Genomic DNA, 22,550 nt, shown 5'->3' on the forward strand with positions numbered 1-22,550 from the left:
AAACACTGCAGACCAGGGTGAAAGACCTATTAAACCCTTACCTTTTCATCATGAACTATAAAAAATGTCTGGCTCTTTTTTTAGCATCTGGGGATATCTTTTAAGCTTATCTATTTTTTAATTAATTGCAGCAACAATGAGATTAAAGAAAGCTGCTGCAATGGTGACTGATTCCAGGAGAGCTTCTTGAATGTCTCTCACCATAAAATATGCATGTATAAGTTGTTTAATAGATATTTGACCCTGGTCCAGTACGACATAATACACTTTACACAAAATCTCAGATACAATCACTGGTAGACAGGTTGGCTGCAGTAAGAGCAGACGTTGGACCGGCAAAGCTGGAGAGAAAAGGCCGTTTCTAACTTTCTGATCACAGTTGAAGTAAAGCTGCAACATTGTGGACTCTGGACAGACCATAAAGACAACAGCAGCAACAAAGATTGCACACAAAACAAAGTATTTAACATTTGGCACAGATGTTGACACGATAGATAAAGAGCTTTTAGATTTTAGAAAAATGTCAGATGAGGTGAAGGATTGAAAAAAATCAAAAGGGAGACTTTTAATGGACCGATATTTAAGAGCTGCATCGGTGTTGTCGGAGCTGTAATCGAGTCTCCTGAGCGAATTAAAACTGTGCAACTAAAAGAAAATTGATGGAAAATGGAGGGGGTAACAGAAGAAGCAGAAAAAGAAAAAATAATAAACCTGTGGTGTCTTGTTCAGGGCTGGGAGGACGTGCAGAGGAAAGGTTGGACAAAGCAGATGAGGATGATGATGATGATGATGATGGCGGAGGAGGTGATGATGATGGTGGTGGTGGTGATTCCTGTGACGTACTTCCTGGGTTGATCCAGAAAGCTCGTCTTTTTTCTTCACCTTTTCACAGCCATACAAGGCAACGCACATTTTTGATTTATTTAATGTCAATTATTGTTAGACGTCAGCTTCACTTTTCATAGTAATTTGTTTAAATGCAGGGTGTCGTATTACTTATATTTAGTTTACTGTTATTAACTATAAACAGCTGAAGTTGCATTTGACTTTTCAGTGTTAAAGACCGTGTAAAGTGAATTCAGACATTTTCTTCTAAACACATTAAATAGGTCGTAAATGTATTTCTAAAAAAGGCGTAAAAATCATTTCAACCATTTAGATTTGAATTGTGGAGCTAGGCTTCACAAACTGTGTTTCAAGATTTCTGTGTTCAGGATTTAGTGATTAGCATAAACCCGCCCCTGCTGCTGTAGAGGTATAAATACATTCAGCACACACTACTACTACTACAGTCTACAGTTAGCCAGTTAGCTGAATTAGTCACCGCGCTAGTCGCCGAGTTAGCCGCCGAGCTAGCAGTTGAGTTAGCTGCTGAGTTAGCTGCCAAGCTAGCAGCTGAGTTAGCAGCAGAAAGCTCTCAGATGTAGCGCCCATGAGGTGGTGACTTTTTGATTGACAGGTGACACTTGGTAGGGGGCGGGGTTTCAGCGGACTCCTCGGACACTCCCACAGCGTTTGGTAGCAGAGAAAGAGGCTGATTTTTACACAACTTTGAAGCCTAATTTCATATATTTGGCGATTTTTTAAATCATTCAAATTTGGCAGGGTGGTTAACAACACACGTTTCTGTGATATGTCAAACTCAGAACATATATTTATTCTTACTTTACACAGACTTTAAGGGGTTTAGAAAAAACAACAAAACACAATAAAACTAATTAAATCAGCAAGGAGGAAACAGAATGGCCCAAAAATGAAGAGTGTTGTAAAACTGTTATCTTTATTTTACCCTCAGAGACCCTTGAGGGTGTCTGCGCCCTCGGCTGACATTACTGTCTTTCAGAGGCTTTAGCCAGCTCAGTTTCAAAGCTACAGTGAAACTTGACACAGTGCTGAACTGCAGCTCCCAATTAATCTTCAGGCTCTCAGCTTTCAGATGATGTATACCTCTTCTATGTGGTGAACAATCTTATCTTGAACTTAACATAGTCTATAGTCAATTTAAACGTTGCATCACATTAAAAGTAAAAGAATGGCAGTGACAATAAGAAGTATGTTTTTTGGTGTGTGTGTGTGTGTGTGCGTTACCTTTCTTACTGCCGGCCGCCTGCAGGTCAGTCTGGCTGCTGTCCTGACTGCCGACGCTGGGTCTCCTCTCCTTTTGAAGCAGCTTGTCAACACGCTGGATGATGCACTCCAGAGATTTATCCACATTCACCCACACCTTCTCCTGAAAGTAGAGCCACAGAAGGAGAGAGAGAGAGAGAGAGAGAGAGAGAGAGAGAGAGAGAGAGAGAGAGAGAGAGAGAGAGAGAGAGAGAGAGAGAGAGAGAGAGAGAGAGAGAGAGAGAGAGAGAGAGAGAGAGAGAGAGAAATGTATGTTAAATGTGTTATATTTCTTTCTTGCATATAGGCAAAAAAAAAACATACGACAGAGATCAGACATTAAAATTCATTGGGAAAAAAATTTGAATAAGGTTATTAAGAGGGATTACAGACATTACAGCAGGGAATTAGGTTTGAACCAGACGGGAAAAGAAGATGCACAAGAGGGGAGATGAATTACATAAGGATGCAAATGAGGGAGCATGCCACACTTTTGCTTAACAAAGATTCATGTAATCGGAGGAAATGTAGTACTTCATTACATAACTACAAACTCTTCAGCTGTCTGGAGATACTGAGGCCCAACCACTGATGGTCTGGACTAATTCTATCACATATACAGCAATGATAAAATATAGTATGTGTAGCTTATAGTATAAAAAACAGGGGAAAATATGAATATGGATATATGTTATAGTGGCCGTGTCTCAGTTTAAAAGGATAGAAGCATTTAGAAAGACTGCAACCATTTTGAACTGAAGGCACATTCAAGGAGACTGTACTCTGAAATTTAGCATATCCATGGAATTAAAATATTAAACAAGATGTCTCTCTGATATGTTTTTTTATTAGGGAATCAGTGAAATGACGGACTGTGATTTTAAACCTCAGCATAGACAATGAGTTACATCTAAATGAGTCTTAACATTCATTAAAACTGTATTTTTGTGAGATTAATGGCGTTTCCTGACTATCATGAACTTACCCACTCCTCTTCATGCCAGTCCACATGCAGCGAGGATCGGCTGTTGCTACCGCTCCACTTGGCTAGCAGCGTGTCCTGGTCGTTACGCAGGACTACTTGTTCTGAGTCGGCTGAGGGGGACGCTTTGGAGGCGATGTACTCAGGTCGTGCTGCGTTCAGGGCCTGAATGGCTGAAGCCAGCAGCTTACAGTCACATACTGTCACCAATTGACGAGTCTGAGCGGGAGAGGGAAAGGTATCCGTGCATTATTATCTGATCTGATGAGGAATGTGAGACCAAAACAATGTAAATTAAACATTAATAATAAATTAAAATACCTTATCAGCCAGAATGGCGAGCGTCCTCTCCAGTCCGCTGGCAGATCGGTCCTTGGCGGCTCTGGAAAGCCTCTCGGCGTAATAGCTGACCTGAGTCTTCAGTGTGTTGATGTGGGCGATGATCTCTTTGGCTCGGACGATGTCCTGTGGTATGTAGACGATGGACTGTGAACTAGACAGGGCACTGCTGCAAAAGGTAAAGACATATTGTTTTAGCAGCAGGCCTGTATGTGACTCTACACTGATGACACACTCTTATATCCTCTTAAAAAGTTGACTATTGACTCATGGAGCTTTTATCTTTAGGTCTATTTCAAAATGCTATACATCCATTAAGGGGAAGAGTTGTAATGTGCTGTTCATGATTCAATATTTAAAAATATATTTCAAATACTACATTTAAAACATTTACATACATAGACGTAGCTTTGCATGCACATGCCTGTTCTTAACAACAATCCTAATCAGTAGCTTGGGAAAATGATACAAGTATAAAGACAAAGACAACATGAAACTGACTTCAGTAAACAGATCTGAAGGTGATACCGCTCACTCTAAAAATTCAGATATTTTGGCACGAGGATCAAAGAATCACTAGGAATGATTAAACACTAATATTAAAGTATCTCCAATTGAAAATGTTTTACTGAACTTAAAAAATGAGCAGTATTCAACACTTGGTGTACTGTGATATAAAATGTCTAGTTTCAGTATCAGTGTGCTCCGTGTAGAACAACACACATTTTTGTTAATACAAATGCATCATGTGTTGCTGTTAACATACGCTGTGTGATGTCTTATGTGAGCAGCATTTCATTACCTACTCACGTGTTCATCTGCAAAGCGTGAAAGTCATTAAACGTACTCTTGTACACTGACAACGTAACGAAACAACGGACGTATCCGTTTGAGGTGGAGCAAGGCAGTGAGAGGCAAACCGTGAACAAACAAATGAAAACAAGCAAAGCAGTGCAACAACTCACCATCCCTCCTCATATACGCTGATCGAAAAAGTAACAAAAACAAAATTAAGAGGAAGCCATAATACCGAACTGGAGAAATAACGCAACAGTTGAAGAAACAATGCATTAATTTAATGTAAAAATGACCAAAGGGCAGCAAAATCAAAGTAGATAAAACTTCTCACGCAAAATTATTTCAATTGGATCAATTGAATTTCAACGATTTGAAACAATAACAGTAAAATGATGAATGATGCAATAAATAAAATTATATCACTGTGGTTGAGCATGCAAATGCATTTTTTGGATTTTATGTTCTTATTTGAGGGTCATTGTTTTCAGTTAAAACTCCCTTTTTTCCGAGCCCGCCCCTCTGTTTACTTACTGTTTCTTTGCCTCTTCAAACTTCTGGATGAGTTTCCTCAGGCCGCTGTTTTTAAAGCCTTGGCAGTGAGCAGCTGGAGCTCCGATTGTTATTACATCATACGTGTGCTCTGGAGAGGGAGAATTGAAATGAAATGCTGCTACAAAAATGTCAGAAATTGAATAGTGACAATAAAAGTGTGTGATTTTATATGTGTGGCTGTGTATGTGAGTCCAGTACGGCAGCTTGCGATGCCTCACCGAAGCCCAGCTCATCCTGAACTCTCATCCTCTGTACGTGTAGGTTGGTTGGCATGAACTCCAGCTTCCTCTCTGCCTTCAGGTTACTGGCTTTGAATGATGGACCTGATGTGCAGTGGGCAGAGAGAGAAAGGAGCAGGGAAACTTAGTGGTAGCTCACTTTACACTTTTTCTGTTTTATCAACTGACAAGGAGCCATGGAGACATCCCAAACCTCTGCAGACACTTACCTCTGTAGTCACTGAGGTCAGACAGTGTTGCCTGGTACGCGAGTATTATGGTCTGGTACTGAGAGACAATCTGTCGCCGCAAGTTTTCCCAACAGGGGGATAACTCTCCCAGCTCCTCTAGCTCACACACTCTGCAGAGGGAGAAAGTAAAAATAGGAAAAAAAAGCATTATTGAGGAGAAATATGTGTATAAAAGTCAGAAGATACATTTTAAACTACTTCCAATACATTTTCTGCATCTACAAGCTGCTGAGTTGGTTAAAAGAGACCATTGAAGAAAGGTAGATGCTAGATTAGTAGATTAATTTTCTCGACTAATTAATTAGTGGTTTGCTGAATAAAACATCATTTAACACTGAAAAAATGCCGTGAATGCCAGTCATATGATTTTAACAGCTGCAATAGACGTCATCTAATGCTTTCAAATGCTCCCAAATATTTTATTTACTATAATTGAAGACAAGGAAAAAAGTCTTCATCATATCAAGCATTGAAACAAGCATTGCAGCTCCATACGAGATATTTAAAAATTCAAAAATCACTATAATATCATTAATATGCACTGGGTCAAACTGGGCTTTGTGGTCATAGCAAGGCCTCACCAAATGAAGGGTTTAGACACTGTCTCCCCTTGAGATAGTGGTAAGCAGTGAGTCTGCTCCTTTTGGGGAAAACAAAAGGCACTCTGATAGTGTTGCTATAGCAGCCGAGGTCAGATATGTCTTTGACAGTTTTCCATAAATGGGGTAGAGGCAACTTGAGTCAGAGGTTTGATATAGTGTACTCTACTGCCTTTCACACAAGCCAATCCGCTACTATAAATCACATAAATAAAATAGTGTTAAATGAGCTCATTTGCTGGCTTTTCCCAGATTAAGTAAATCAGGAGCATCTCAGTTTTTAGATGCAGCACTGCCAAAGTTTTTCAAAGGTCACAATCACTCGAACGTCTATTCTAATGTAGCAGGAAGAACAGACTCGGCTGAACGTTAGAAATGTAAATGTGTGCTTGTACCTGGCTGTGTCCTCCTCCAGCAGGAGTTTGACAAACTGTCTGGGAATGTTCAGCGACAGGACGCTCTCAGCCATCTGCTCCAGCACCCGTAGGTGGTTCCCATCGGTCGTAGGGAAGCGGTACATCCTGGACATCGTGCCTCCGAACACTGAAACCACAGAAAACTGGATTAGTCGGGATTAGATTTGGATTTTTCTTTGTAAAGGTAGTTTTTTTAACCTTGGTGTCGTCCTCCCGGGTCAAATTGACCCCGTCTATTTTGACTGTTCCTCCTTCCTTCCTTCCTTCCTTCCGTCTGTCTTTCCTCCCTCCCTCCTTCTCTCTTTCTTTCCTTCCTCTCTCGTTCCTCCTTCCTTCTTTCCTCCCTTCCTTGTTTCCTTTCCTCCCTTCCTTCTTTCCCTCCCACCTTTCCTTCCTTCCTCCCTCCCTCCCTCCCTCCCTCCCTCTGTCCTTCCTTCCTTCTTCCTCCCTTCCTTCCTTCCTTCCTCCCTTTCTTCCTTGACTCAAGGAAAACAGGAGGGTTAAGTGGTTTTCTTCCTTTTCTTACTGCACACATGTTGTTTTACCCTCTCAAACATTTCAAGTGTGTTATTTTCAGAACAGCAATCTATCCCTGAAGTAAACTGATCCCTCCCGCTCGGCGGTGACAATCAATATATTTCTACTTCTTAATCAGATTCAGAGTCTGATGTATCAGTAAACACGGAGCCATGTGGGGAAGAGAGATGGAGGACGGGAAGAAAGGAGAAAATAAATGAGAGGGAGAAGGAGGGCTGAGGTGGGAAAGGTTTAGATTCAGTTTAGTAAAATCCATTTTTTGACTGATATGAAGAAGCATATAGAAGATTTATTGAAGTTAGGAGCTTCCCAGATGTGTTTGCACATTTCAGACAGCTATAAAGCAGAGAATCCTTTTCAATAGTTAAGGATTGCATGATTAGCTCTTGCTTAATGTGATATTCATGTCTATTTATTTTATTCTACTTCTGATTTCTTAATTGTTTGTTAACTGTGAGGTTATTCCACAGATGTCTCTTTATATGATAAAGACATTGTGATTTACTTTTAATAAGTATAATCTATCGTTATGACTTAATTACCTTTACTCTTTAAGATGTTTAATCTACTAATTGACTTAATTTTTGTGTTTGTAAGGTCAGGAATTTAGGGTCGGCCAATCCTGGAAACTATGAATGTGTTTATCCCTATCTGCTGATCTAAGAGTTGAAAGAACCAAGAGATTTATGACTGATATGTGTGGCAGGTTAAAGAAAAGAGCCTGAAGAGCGGCGGACAGGTTAAAGGTGACATTCCTGATGTTGATCAGAAGAGTATTTAAACCCTGCTGGAGTTGTGAACAGCTTCTGTGTGCTTTTCTCCTCATCTGATTATTAAACCAGCCTAATTGAAGCTCCACTTGTGGTCTGCGTGTCTCGTCTCCAGTGCCTTATCTCTCAAGAAATCTCTCCAATCAGTGATTCTCCAGTTTCAGTGTGTTTGGTACTTTGGTACTTGCACTGAGATAAATAATACAAATGGAAAAGTCTCAAAGCTTAATCACTCAATAATGCTGCAAACATTGGGGTGGGATCTTTAGAGGAAATTAGGTTTTCCACTCGACCAAATTGCATCCAAATCTAACACATTTCTGACTTTTAGCCTAAATAGAAAGGCCTTCTAACTTTGTAGGTTGGGGCAAAAAACCCCTCACAAAGAAATCAGTGCAGATGCATGAAGGTGAGCTGGACCTGTGGATTTAAAGCCCGTCATACCTGATCGCAGCAGTGTGTCTTTGCATAGCGAGGCGTACTTGATTCTCATTCCCATCGACTCTGTCAGGCTTTCGTCAACAGGCAGCATAGTCTACATGACACACACACACACACACACAAACACACACACACACACACACACCCAATATTACACAGCTATTTAACAACAACCACCTCCGTCTACTGTCCACTCTTTTCAAACCTACACTCACCTACACAACACTAACAATGCTCCTACACTAACTAAAATCCACTGTAATGAACCATTTAACTACCATGTTAACATGCTCGGGTGTGTGACAGGTTTATTATTTAATAAAGCAGCTGATGTGACTTCTATTTAAATAATACAGCTTTATGCACACAGACAGGAAGTCTCCGAGTTGCACATGAAACTGAATCTTGCATCTGTTCAGAAACTGCTGGAAATGTCACTCATAGCTACAAAAATCTTAAAATGATCAAATTATAATGTATATTCTGGACTGATTCACACTTTAAAACAATATTTGGAGTTTATAGCCATAAATTAATTTGAATCTTTCATTGTAAATATCCAAATCAAATCTGTTTTTTTAGCTGTCGAGGCTGAACTGGAAGACTAGATACACATTATTATAGTACCATTAAAACCAGCTATGGCACTTAATTCCTTATATGCATACAATAGATCCTCTGTACATATGGAAAATTAAAAAAAACTGATGTCCAGTCCTTCCCAGACTCCTACCCGGCCATTGATGCTGTCTGGCAGGCGACCGACCGACATCCTCTGATCCGCTCTCTCCTCCATCTGCCACGCAGCCACGGTGATGTCCCCCACTCGCTTGTTTTCCGCTGATCTGTTAATTCAAAGAAATCATAGAGATCTTTATTTACAACTTTCAATTCCTTAAATCTTCCAGGAAATTACCAGCAATCAGACGATTAATCAAACTTATTTGGAAAAGAAAATGAAACTGTAAAATTAGCGCTTTAACTTCCCGCAGCAGTTTATAGTTCAACTTCCTGTTTTAAAGCTTTGGCCAAATGTATCTTAGTTTAACTGCAATGGGGCGTTAATGATAACATTTCAGGTGCACTTGCTTTCAGTTTCAGTGGTTTTAGATCATGTAACAACTCAGAGTTCCTTCCCCTGTGGTACTACTGTGATGTTGTCACTTCACTGATAGCTGCACAGGAACGACAGGAAGGTTAAAGCTGCTGCTTTAACCTTCCTGTCGTCCTCCCGGGTCAAATTGAAACCAGCTGTTTTGACTGTTCCTTCTTTCCTCCCTTCATTCCTTCCTACTGTCCTTCCTTTTTCCTCCCTCCCTCCCTCCTACCTTCCTTCCTTCCTTCCTTCTTCCTTCCTTTCCTCCCTCCCTCCTACCTTCCTTCTTCTGTCCTTCCTTTCCTCCCTCCCTCCTACCCTCCTTCCTTCCTTCCTTCCTCCCTCCCTCCTTCTCTCTTTCTTCTTCTTTCCCTACCTTGCTCCCTTCTTTCCTTTCTCCCTCCTACCTTCCTTCTTTCCTCCGTCCTTCCTTCCTTCCTTTCCTTCTTTCCTTTTCTCCCTCCTTTCCTTCCTTCTTCCTTCCTCCCTTCCTTCCTACCTTTCTCCCTCCCTTCCTTCCTTCCTCCCTCCTTTTCTTCCTTCTTCCTCCCTTCCTTCCTTGACTCGAGGACAACAGGAGGGTTAATGAACTTTCATATTGTGAACCATAAATATGAACCAACATTTCTTACAGATAAAGTTTTTACAACTCAAATGCCTCAAGAATGAAAAGAAATGTTCATTAGTGATATTACCACCTCAGTAATCTGTACATAACTCAGCGGCTAAAAGACCCAGATGTCTTAGCGATAATATGATAAGTAGTTTAAAATCATGTGTGGTCATGTGACACGCTGAAGGAGGGTGTGTGTGTGTGTGTGTGTGTGTGTGTGTTACCTTAGTTCAAGCTGTAATTTATGGGTCTTGTCCTGCAACATCTCCTTCACAGGAAAAAGTGCCGAGCCCAACATATACATCTAACAAAGACAGAGAGAGAGACAGACGACTGTTTACATTGATGTTCACATACAGCTGTTTCTACATCTGGTTTAGGATGGAGTTGGACAATGAAATCATATAAATCAACATCATACCGTTCCCTGGGAGCGGTCCTTGACGTCGTAGACGGCCAGTTTAACCTGCGTCTGATGGGTGATGTTTGACTCCTGGAAGAAGGCGATGCTGCTGAGGAAGATGGGGTTACTGGTGCCCTGTTGACAAAGGGGATGTAATCGTTGACTCATGACATGACAAATTTTATTAAAAATATAGTTTCCAAGAAATAAAACACCTCTCTTTGATAACTTATTGGGATTTAATCCAATCAAAGTGTGAGTTGGGGCGACCAGCTAACCTCTCCCATCATATAAAAGTGGGTAAGAGCAGCTAATGTATTCATTTAATCAGTGTTGCTGTGGTTACCCATAGCAACCGTCCTTCTGAGTGATTAAATTAAATTGCTGAATAATTTGATCAACTCTGTTTCCAAATTATGCCACAGTACGTCACAAAACGGAGGCTATTTCACTTAAGATAGGAGATTAGCTGTGTGTGTGTGTATGTGTGTATGTGTGTGTGTGTGTGTGTGTGTGTGTGTGTAAGGAGTCACACCTCTATGACTTCAGTCTGGGCGTGTTTGGTCCAGAAGGCCTGCGGCGGTGTCGTACAGCTCACTGCTACAAAGCTGTTGGGTTTTCGATCCATAGCTGGAGTCACTAGGTCTGTGCAGGCTGGCCAAGACGACACACACACACACACACACACACACGCACACGCACACATACACACACAGTCAATACTAGACGAGCCAAGCGGCATATAAATAGGCAATGTGAAACCCATGTAGTGGTTTCAAGAACACTGATTATCTTGTAAACAATTTTAATTTCACTTAATTTCACATTTCACAGAATCACATGTTGTTACTCGCTACCCTTCATCATGATGACGATCCCACTGAAAGATTGGAAGTGATGAATTAAATGAATCAGCTATAAATTATTGATCAGTCCAATTGGCTCTGGATGATAGCATCAGCTAAATACAGTAAGTAAGCACTTCAGTGGATATAAGCGTTACTCACCCACGCTGAACTCCAGCACAGGTTCATCTGGGTCCTGACTATTTCCTGGAACAGAATCGACACGTCAGCAAAACGTTAGACTTCTAAAAATATAAAAAATAACTACGAGAGCTGCGGGTGACGGTAATCTGAGAGTGAAATATTGACAGATGATGAGGAGCACTCGGGCCTCGTTGTGGCCAGATTCAGGGCAACTGTGGTTGAAGAGGCTGTTGGCTCCCACACAAGTGTAATACACAGCCAGAAGAGTGTGTGTGAGTGTGTGTGTGTGTGTGTGTGTGTGTGTGTGTGTGTGTGTGTGTGCGGGTAGTAACCACTAAGTGTGTAATATTAGGTTTAGTGATGCTGCTCGAAACCAGCGTTAATGGCAGGCTGTTGTTATACTTTGCCCATATGTGTTAAATTATTGAATTAAATATAAACTATCTATTGATTTGTTTAAGTATTTGCCACATTAATTTTATTTATTTATTTATGTTTATACTAAATTTAATTGCATGTGAATCCTTGTTTTATTCAATCAACTTTATAGAAGCAACATCTTTATAATATTAAGCTTGACAAATCTTTTTAATCTGACCATAACAATTAACTAAAAATAAAGATTTTATGTATATCTATGTTACTTATGAAGCAAGTAGTGTTATAAAATATATTATATATTATATATCGTATGCTTTATAAAATGTTTTAAAGATTGAATGAGGAGCAACTCTTTCAGATGTACTTTGTTGTTTTTGAAGAAATCTTATAAGACAGAGTACAATTCAACAAATATTTAACAGAAAACAAAAAATACTACATTATTAAACAAGAAAACTAATAAACACATTCATAAACAAATCAAAATAAATAAATAAATAAACTAAATATCAGTATAATAAGAATAAAAATGAGCAAAAGGATCATACAGCCATAGATTACATAAACGTATGTAATAACAGTAATAGTTTAAATAATAAGGTTATAAAACATATTAATAAGTATTACTATTATTACAGAGGTGTTATTACAGATGTGTACAGATTAATAACTGCCGTCCCTCACCTGCGAGAGCTAAGCCAATCATCTCGCTGGACAGCTCGAATGTGTTTGCCCGGTAGACGGACCACGGCCGCTGTGTCCGGGAGCCGTGCTCTCTGCCCCCCGCCATGCCTGTCTGCGGAGAGCGGGCGACGGCAGGAGGCCTGAACACACACCCTCACACACGCAGTCACGCACTCCCATGTGATGGTGATGTGCCCCTCTGTCCGCCGAGATCCACGGCTGCTCCGGAGAGAGCGGCTCAACCTCTCTGGAAGGAAAGCAGACAGGAGAGAAAAAGGGAGGGAGGGATGTTAGATAAAGGAACAGGACTCTTCATGCTTTTTAAGGAACTAAGGAATTAAATAAAACAATCTTTGTCTTCGCTTGACATTTACACATTATTTAAATTCCTGTGTTTTCTAAAATCTGTGCAAATTGTTCAACATTTACTCTATTCCCTCTTCAGGTGTCTTCTGTGTTGATACAAGAGCCTGTTCAATACATTTGCAGGGAGATATTATTATATTATTAGCAAATATTGGGTTTGTCTGCATATTTGTTTAGACTTGATTGTGCTTCCTCTAGATTTAAAACTTTTTTCCTTCTTAATATTGAAGCTTCTAATAATGGATGTTAAAATGTAAAATTATGGATTGAATGTAGAAACACAGAGTAAAGTAAATTCAAATATTGTTGTGTAATAGCATCTTTTATACTATGAACACAGATTATCTATTAAAAACCATCAAGGCCACTGACACATGTCAATATTAGATTAAAAAATCCAGTTTTTGTCGACCTCTAGTTCATTTATTTATTACTGGTGCCTAGTTTGGTGTGATTTTTGCACATTTCAAATATATAACATAGAAAGAAGCGAGAGAAATAAAGAAATATCATTTGTAAAAGTTAAAAATACAACCATAAAAAAGTCAAAAAGGACAATATGACATTTGAATTACTCTTAACATGCCTACAGGAAGTGTAAGACATTGTTTATGGGCACTTGCGACACAGAATAAACACATTTTTCAGTGGTATGAAAGTATTGACTACGAGATTCTGATGAATTCCGGCGGTCAATACGAAAGTGTGAGGAGAACAGAAATAAGGAACAAGACACAGAAAGGGAAGAGAAGTTGGCACAAGACACCACACATGAGAGAGAGAGAGAGAGAGAGAGAGAGAGAGAGAGAGAGAGAGAGAGAGAGAGAGAGAGAGAAAATGAGAGAAAGGTGAAGAGAAAGAGAGAGAGAGAGAGAGAGTGGTGAAGAGAGAAAGAGAGAGAGAGGTGAAGAGAGAAAGAGAGAGGTGAAGAGAGAGAAAGAGAGAGAGAGGTGGAGAGAGAAAGAGGTGAAGAGAGAGAGAAAGAGAGTGTTGAAGAGAGACAAAGAGAGAGAGAGTTGAAGAGAGAGAGAGAGAGGTGAAGAGAGAGAAAGAGAGAGAGAGGTGAAGAGAGAAAGAGAGAGAGAGGTGAAGAGAGAAAGAGAGAGGTGAAGAGAGAGAAAGAGAGAGAGAGGTGAAGAGAGAAAGAGAGAGGTGAAGAAAGAGAAAGAGAGACAAAGGTGGAGAGAGAAAGAGGTGAAGAGAGAGAGAAAGAGAGTGTTGAAGAGAGACAAAGAGAGAGAGAGTTGAAGAGAGAGAGAGAGAAATGGAGAGAGAGAGAGAATGAGAGAGGTGAAGAGAAAGAGAAGGAGAGAGAGAGAGAGACAGAGAGAGAGAGATAGAGAGAGAGAGAGAGAGAGAGAGAGGAAAGACAGAAAGTAATCATTAGAGGGTCAAGTAGTCTCGTTGACACCTACACAGTCAGATGTTCAGCTGGTTTATTTAACTTATTGTATTTTCTATTCCTCTGCTAAAACTCTTCTTTTAATCTCTGTTTAATCCTGCTGCTGCTGCTAGTGCAAGTATCTTAACTGGAAGAGAAGATACAAAGCAGAAGTAAGAGGTGAGTTAGGAAGATGGGAAGCTTAGGAAATGGAAAAAGAGAGAGATATCTCTAATTCAAATAAGGAAAAATTCCCTTAAAACATCTTTAAAATGTCTTTAACCCCTGTGCCGTTCTCCCAGGTCAAACTGACCCTGTCTCTCTTTTGACTGTTCCTTCTTTCCTTCCTTCTTCTTCTTCTTTCTTTAATTTGTCCTGAGTTCTTCCCCTCCTTCCCTCTTTCTTTGCTCCCTCCTCCTTCCATCCTTCCTTGCTTCCTTACTGCCTTCCTCTTTTCCTTTCTCCCTCCCTCCTTACTCCTTTCCTTCCTTCTCTCCTAAATTCCTTCCTCTTTTCGTCCTTACTCCTTTCCTTCCTTCCTTCCTTCCTTCCTCCTTTCCTTCCTTCTCTCTTTATTTCCTTCCTCTTTTCGTCCTTATTCCTGTCCTTCCTTCCTTCCTTCTCTCCTAACTTCCTTCCTCTTTTCCTCCTTCCTTCCTTCCTTCCTTCCTTCTCTCCTAACTTCCTTCCTCTTTTCCTCCTTCCTCATTTCCTTCTTTGACCTGAGGACAACAGGAGGGTTAATGAGGCAAAAAATTGGAATAAACCTCAAGACGAGTGACAGAGGAAGGATCCCTCTCTCAAAATGACAAATTATAGCATTGAACAGGTTAACAAAACTGAAGCCAGAACATCTTATCTGCATCCCACTTAAAAACTTCCATATTTGCATTTTTCATGCCTTTTTTTTTTAAAGCTCGCTAAGACAAGCAAGTATCTGCATATGTTGATGTTGCTAAGAGACTGTAGGTTTATCCTTCAGGTCCTCCACACTTTTTGTCTTCCCCTCCTCCTCCTCCTCCTCCTCCTCCTCATGTCCCTTGCTCTCTTGTTTTTTTCTTCCTTTATCCTCATTGTTTAGGTCTGTTCATCTACATCCAGCTCCCTCCCACTCCTCAAACCTATTAGTTTTTATTGCTCCATTTCCTCCAAATCATTCTGAGAGAGACGTTTCCCTAAAGGTTTCGGCCGGTGCACGTGAGCGACTGTCCCACTAAGAGTCTTTCTGTCCCATTTTTGTTAAAAAGACCAATTAGCCTATTTACGGGCAAAGGGACGCCATGCTGGCTCAAATGGAGAAGCACCGCGGTCTAGTTAAGACGATACACAGATGGAGATCTCTGTGGTGCTATTTCAGTGGAATCGTGCTCCATTTCATTGTCGGAGAAGTGTAGCTCAGTGATTCAGGTTTAGGTCAGAATTAGAGTACGTCCCCGTCTCTCTTTTGACTGTTCCTTCTTTCCTTCCTTCTTCCCTCTTTCTTTAATTTTTCCTTCATTCTTCCCCTTCTCCCCTCTTTCTTTGCTCCCTCCTCCTTCCATCCTCCTTACTCCTTCCTTCCTTCCTTCCTTCCTTCCTTCCTTCCTTCCTCCTTTCCTTCCTCTCTCCCTCCCTCCGTCCTTCCTCCCTCCCTCCCTCCTTACTCCTTTCTTTCCTTCCTTCCTTCTCTCTTAAATTCCTTCCTCTTTTCGTCCTTACTCCTTTCCTTCCTCTTTTCGTCCTTACTCCTTTCCTTCCTTCCTTCCTTCCTTCCTCTTTTCGTCCTTACTCCTTTCCTCCCTTCCTCCTTTCCTTCCTCCGTTCCTTCTCTCCTAAATTCCTTCCTCTTTACGTCCTTATTCATTTCCTTCCTTCCTTCCTTCCTTCCTTCCTTCCTTCCTTGACCTGAGGACAAGAGGAGGGTTAAAATATATGATTTCATTCCTAACTCATGCCATTCACATGAAGTATAAATCAGCTTTTCTGTGAGTCTGTTGTCTAAAAAACTGGATGCATCTTTTAAAAATAAGCCCCTGCCCAGTGATCTCATCCTAATTTGTGGTTCTGGGTTATTAGTTGGTGGCCTACTTTTTGATATGTGGTCCGCCGCAGATCTCCTGGCAGCAGAGCCTGAAACGCCCCATTTCGGTCGGCTCATACGTGTGCCCTACATCTGTCACTGCTATACCTGCAGGCTTCTGGATAGAGGACGATGTACCTGAATGCATAACTTTACTGCAAACATTGGCCGAGGACACGGGGAGGATTTTTAGAGATTTGCAACAACACAGTTTAATACCTGGAGCAACCTGCAGTTATTCATTATTTATGTGACAATATATGAGAGGTGACAGCAGAGTTGGAGGCAGAGACAGAAACACACAAGTACACTTCTGTGATTAGATGGAAGTGGGGTGAATAGAGAGGTCTCGTAAAAGCATGCTGACACGCACACAAACACACACAAACACACACACACACACACACACACACACACACACACACGGTTGTCAGCCTGTTGGGCCTTTTAGCTGAGTTGCCTGAGTGTTGTGCTGATGGTGAAAGACACTAGCAAGTAAATAGAGAACCAGAGGTCACTGTGTGTGTGTGTGTGTGTGTGTGTGTGTGTGTGTGTGTGTGTGTGTGTGTGTGTGTGTGTGTGTGTGTGCGGTAGTGAGGAATAGAGTTCGGTAAGTGGAGGTTAAGGGGAAGTTTAAAACATTATTTCATCGTTGTTGCATTTAAAATATTCAACCTTTCATTGAACCTGCGATGTGCATAATTCTGACTCAAATATGTTGAATTCAAGAAATACAGTCCATGAGTTACAGCTTAAGTTGTTGCTCCATTTTCGAGGGGATATAAATTGTTGTCGGTGCCTGGATTTCTCTTTGCATGACAGTTTAACTAAAGAGATAAATTGTAGCTCTCCAAAGAAGTCTAATACATCTTATTTATGTTGCCCAAAATGTCTCTTAAAGGGCTTCATAGGACCCTCTATCCTTAACTTTTAATTCAGATAAGGAAAAAATCTGAAATATATCATTTATATTTTGACTACTTTAAACATTATTTTTTTATTATATTAACTATTTCAATAATCTCATTGATTTCAGTCATTTTTTAAAGGGAAAAAAGCTTTTTGCTTCCAGCTTCTTAAATGTGAATATTTTCTGGTTTCTTTCGTCTTTTATGATAATAAATCTGATATTTTTGGGGTTGAGGGCTCTCAGGACAAAACAGAATATCCTAAGTTGAATTTTGCACTTTGGAAAACAGTGATTGACATGTTTCAGCATTTTAAAGATCAAACAACTGATCAATTAATCAAGATAATACATATTAATTTGCAATTATCGTTAATTGCAACCCTACAGCTAAATATGAAGTAAAATATCAATCCATGATGTCACATTGTCTACATTTGACCTGAGGAAATTATATATCTACAAAGTTCGCTATTGTCTATCTCTGTCTGCACAATTGTGTATGAACAAGTGTAATTAGCTAAGTGTGTGTGTGTGTGTGTGTGTGTGTGTGTGTGTGTGTGTGTGTGTGTGTGTGTGTGTGTGTGTCTGTGTAGCTCATCCAATTAGGTAAAAGCCTGGAAAAGAGTCACCAGTTAATTAGTAAGTCGTACGCGGTGTCTCTGTGAAGCTATGAGTCCACTTCACTTTCTTTACTTTACCTACAGAGAAGTCCTCAATGAGCATGTTTGGCAGGAAGTGTTTACAGTGAACACAGCCGGGACATAAATACACACTGATACGACTTGTGTATGCTCTGTGTCCGTGTGGGTTTGTGTAGTTAATGTGAATGTCAGCGCCAGTCTCCATTGGCTCCGGTGCTGATTTATGGATCACATGAAAATATGTGGACACACAAATGTTTGTCTTTATATCATTGTGGGGACCTACAGCATTCCCTAGTTACACACACACACACGTTTGTCTTTATATCATTGTGGGGACACTTGTTGAGCTACTGCATTCTCTAGTTACACACACACACACACACACACACACACACACACACACACACACACAAACACACACACACACACACACAAGACACAAGACACAGACACACACACACAAACCCTACCTGACCCTAAGCTGAACCATAACCGCTACTTCCCTGATAATAACTTTAACCACTGACCCAAAAATCAGTTTTCCCTTCATTTGGGGACAAAAGTCGAGGTCACCAATTAAGCCTCCAGTTAATTGGTCATTAGTCTGAAGCTTATCCTTGAAAACATCCAATGATAGACCCCCCGCCCATCTTCTTATGTCAAAACCTGCAGAGAAGACATAAGCTCAGACTGTCTGCTGACCAAATATCACAAGTTCAGCCACTGAGCGTCCTTGACCTCCCGTGTTGAATATGAAACCTCATCATTTCTATTTAAAGGCAGCATCAGATGCGACGGTGTAATGGATATTTTTACACCTATATTTTATTGTTTTAACATTACGAGCACTGTGAAGCAGCAACAGGAAGCACAATGTCACTGAAGTTAGAGCTAATCAAGAGTAGTTAATAAAAAGTAGATTAGGTATCATAATGAAAGCAGATCACTGTTACTATAATTGTTAATGGTTTCTTCATCAAAGTGAATTTGTTAAACAGACACACCTTGTTCCTCTGTTGCTCTTCTGTTGCATCTCTGACCAAGTAGTTACTCAACGTGGGTGTTTGTCGTGGTATTAAACTTCCTGTTACCTCGGTAACTGCAGGATTTGTTTGACTGTACTATCAACAGTGATCTGATTTCTTATATTTATTTTATTTTTTTATATCACTTTATTCTACTTTACTTTTTTTATTTTGTTTAGCATTATCATTCTAAAATGTTATCTCTTCTTATCTCATTTTTAACCTAGTTTTAGTCTAGCTTTTATTAAACTTTATCTGTTTTATTTCATTTCACTTTGGTTTTGTTATTTTAATATATTATAACCTAGTTTTTTCTTTTCTCTTTGGTGTTTGACACAATATAACATTTCACATTGAGAGACATTTCTTGTTATACACAGTACATGGACCATCAGTGGCATAAAGAAAAGAACAATAATAGAATAAAAATACATTATAAATAAATAAAACCACTCATATAAAAAGGGCATGTTGATAGTTACATAACAGATTATAATGTTGGATCCACTCAGAGGAAGGTAATCACGCTACAGGCTCATCAGGCAGTGTGATGTGAGTAAAGAACAAGTCCCAGATCTTGTTTCTGTTGTTCATCCTGTGGAGTATAAGTTCATAATATTTACCCAATCTTTCAGTTCAGGGGGTTTGGGTGTTTTCCATAATTTAAGTATTGTCCTGGCAGCCGTTGTAATCCCTGCCATGTTTTAACTTTTAACTTCTGTCATTCTCCATTAATTTTTTTCCTTTTATTTATTTTACTTAACTTAATTTGAGTGTTTTTTTTATCATAAATCCTGAATCTTTATTTATTCATTACATTTTTATCATTCTTATTCTTCTTGTAGTTCATCGTTTTTATTCCTTTTCTTTATGTTGTCCTCCGTCTACACTAGCTCTGTTTTATCATCAGCTGTGAAGCACTTTGAACTAATTTAACCTTTATGAAAGCTGCTATATAAATAACATTTGACTGATTTATTGATTGATTGAAGCTGGAGTGCAACAACAAAAACATATCCTTCCTTTTCAATTAAAACACATTTTCTACTATCCTATTATAATGAGCTTTGCAGATTACACAGCAGCAAATACGAATGCCTGCAAACTATTTTCTCAGACTGGGTCCATCTCTGGTCTTTGTTACCAAAACTAGAAGGAACTTTCCAGTCTCTCGGCCAACTGGGCTCATATTTTCCACTCACAGATCCAAAAAACACCATAGTTTGAAAGGACTTAAGACGAGCACTTGTTCGCTTCCAACTTTCCTTATCAGAAATGGCTCCTGCACGTCAACCGTGTCTCCAGGTACAGACATCAACTTCCTCACTTTGAAGTCGCAGTTACTGGTCTGAGTTTCATCTGAGCGAGTTTTGTTTCGGTGATAGAACAAAATGCTCTCATCTGTGCACATTATGTTCTGTAAACCTACATATTTCTGTCCTACTAACCCTGACTCAAGCACACTAAAAATAAACTGATTTTATAATACGAGTGCTGTGTGTAATACTCCGAAATAACAGTGAGCTTGTTATTTTTCTTTTCTTTTTTTTTTTTTTAACAGTTACAACTCCCCGCTCATCCTCACAAAAACACCTCACAATCAGCGCAAATCCCTTTGTGTATGACCTGCAGCAAGATGATAGATTTAACGCCTTGAATCAATTAAGTAATTTGGCAGGCTTGGACGGGGATTTATTATCTTGCCAAAAGAGAACAAGTGATGCCAAAACAGAAGAAGAAGAAGAATATTACAAGCTGAAAACACCAAGTCCAAGTCAACCTCCTCCTCCTTAAATCCATGGCTGCACAGAAACTTCACTGAGGGGGAAAAGCTGCCATAAAAGGGAGCTCCAAATTTAGCCCTGGTGTGTTAGTGTATGTGTGTGTATAGATTTGTGAGTCACATGAATTTGGGGCACCCACCACACGCCGTATAGGGCCAGAGCCTCCTGATACTCATAACCCAAATCCAGGAGTCTCTAAAGTAGAATTTGGTTCATTAAGGGTATAAAAAGACCTAAAAATCTACAAACAAAAGTAATTATGAGCAGCTTTTAAGTATATTTTGATACGTTTTAGCTATGCTGTTCCTACCTTTACCCAAGTAGTTAAAGCTGCATGAACTTAACCAAACCTTAAATGTAGACAGGCAGATCTGCAAATACTAACAAGGCGTTGACAAATGACTTAAAGTTGACTTGTTGAAAAGGCAGCATGAGAGAGATTAGGAGGATTATTTTCTTTTTGATAAGTAAAGAAAACCCCTGGGAACAGTAGCAACTGAGAGCTCATAGGAAAACATTTACAAGCAGGCACCTATAAGGATTTAATATAGGATTCATGTAATTTGCCATCAAGTCTTTCTTCAAACCTGCGATCACTGATTTATGAAGGAGAGCCGATGAGAGCCAGTTACGACCTGGTTTCTAAAACGGTCCTGGGCCTGTGTGTGTGTGTGTGTTTATGTGTAAGATGTATGTCCGCGTGTTTGAAGCTTCTGTCTTAGTTTCAGTCCTCCGGCAAGAAAAGACAGATCGGGAGCAAGAGAGACAGAGTGCAACGAGAGTGAGAGTCAAGCTGACCATACATGGAGAAACCCCATTTTTAAAGCTTCCCCCCTTTTGCCAGGAGACCTTTCACACACGCTGACGACGAGGCATCACAACACACGTTTTTGAGAGTGAATGTGTCGGGGTTACATCTGTTCTCCGATGGAAAGGCATGCTCTTCTAAATTTGGTTCTTTTTTTGACTTGTTTTTCATGCAAAGTATCCAAGGAAGGATGCAGAAGGATGACGTCAAAAGTTACTATAGATGGAGAGGATGAATGGGGTAAAAACTGATGATATTAGAGCATTCAGATGCCTCTTGGTACTTCCCTAATTTTTGCACAAGAGAAAGGTAACTCATGACTAAAACTAAAAAATATACCTTTTGTTTAGGGAGAAAACATCATCTCCATCCACAAACCCATCATATTTAATTCTGACTCAGAACCACAAAGCAACGAGGAAGATTCAAAGGACTAAATCCCTTTCTGAAGGCTTTCATCTTTCTCAACTTCAGTAGAGGACTTCTTTAAATTTATGACCATGGGTTGAGCAGACTAGTTCAAAGCCTTTCAAAAAAAAAAAAAAAAGTATCTTTTCAGTATGAAAGTCTGACTGGTTTCTGTTCTCCGTTTCCTTTCATTTCGATGGTTCTAAGTAGCACGGTGGTGTTCAAATTGGCAGGTTAGATAAGAGTTAAAACAGGAGTCTCTGGTCTGTTAGGAACCAAAGTTTCCATTACACTGCCTAGTCATAATAAATCTACAGTGAATTATAGTTTGACTGAGATCCAGCAAGTACTACGAGGTTAGTGTGGGATTTGAAGTCGTGCCTAAAGGGATTATAGCTGAAATTCAATAATCTTAAAAAGGACTCGTGTGTTAAATGGCATCTAGCGGAATGAACTTGGCAGATATGAAATATAATATTAATAAGTATGTTTTAATTAGTGTATAATCATCTGAAAGTTTGAATCATTGTGTTTTCCGGTACATTAGAATGAGGCCTTTATATCTACATAGGGAACAAGAGTCTATGTTTCAATGTTTTATTACAATCTATCATATTGTGATGTTTTAATAAATGAGAGCGATTGCCTCAAGCCCAAGGCAGTGTGATCATTGAATAAATCTCTGAAGCCTCGTACTTCTTTCTTCATCCTTCTGTCTTTTAATCTCTCTCAACAAAACCTTCATACGAGCATCTCTTTTACGAACTAGACTGTACATGAGTGTTTTTTCTATCTCGGCGAGTTTCAAAAACTATTTCTGTGAGAGTTTTTCTTGTCAGCCTCTCCAGTTAAGGTTTATTTTGGGCGACTCAAACAACTAGGTTAAGGGTTAGACATCATTCTACTTTTGTATTTGCTTATCTAACAACAGGGAACTTGATTATTGGTCATTTTAAGTGTTTGACTAAACAAGCAATGCTTTCACAAACT

General features: G+C 39.7%; 1 protein-coding gene across 2 annotated transcripts in view; it reads right to left on the reverse strand.

Moving 5' to 3' along the window:
• LOC128354130 (inositol polyphosphate-4-phosphatase type I A-like) overlaps nt 1-22,550 on the reverse strand; it is a 52,732-nt gene that overhangs the window by 17,751 nt on the left and 12,431 nt on the right. For both annotated transcript variants that reach the window (XM_053314386.1, XM_053314385.1), the window contains exons 3-17: nt 12,176-12,422; nt 11,129-11,173; nt 10,657-10,775; nt 10,140-10,256; nt 9,943-10,022; nt 8,743-8,854; nt 8,013-8,103; nt 6,241-6,388; nt 5,226-5,356; nt 4,996-5,100; nt 4,757-4,865; nt 3,410-3,596; nt 3,092-3,307; nt 2,089-2,230; nt 712-882 (exon numbers count right to left, since the gene is read on the reverse strand). In XM_053314386.1, the coding sequence (XP_053170361.1) occupies nt 712-882; nt 2,089-2,230; nt 3,092-3,307; nt 3,410-3,596; nt 4,757-4,865; nt 4,996-5,100; nt 5,226-5,356; nt 6,241-6,388; nt 8,013-8,103; nt 8,743-8,854; nt 9,943-10,022; nt 10,140-10,256; nt 10,657-10,775; nt 11,129-11,173; nt 12,176-12,281 (1,879 nt within the window). In that variant the 5' untranslated portion in view covers nt 12,282-12,422. The remainder of the gene's footprint in view (nt 1-711; nt 883-2,088; nt 2,231-3,091; nt 3,308-3,409; nt 3,597-4,756; nt 4,866-4,995; nt 5,101-5,225; nt 5,357-6,240; nt 6,389-8,012; nt 8,104-8,742; nt 8,855-9,942; nt 10,023-10,139; nt 10,257-10,656; nt 10,776-11,128; nt 11,174-12,175; nt 12,423-22,550) is intronic.

Source organism: Scomber japonicus, chromosome 24 (genome assembly GCF_027409825.1).
Source record: "Scomber japonicus isolate fScoJap1 chromosome 24, fScoJap1.pri, whole genome shotgun sequence".
NCBI classification, from domain to species: Eukaryota; Metazoa; Chordata; class Actinopteri; order Scombriformes; family Scombridae; genus Scomber; species Scomber japonicus.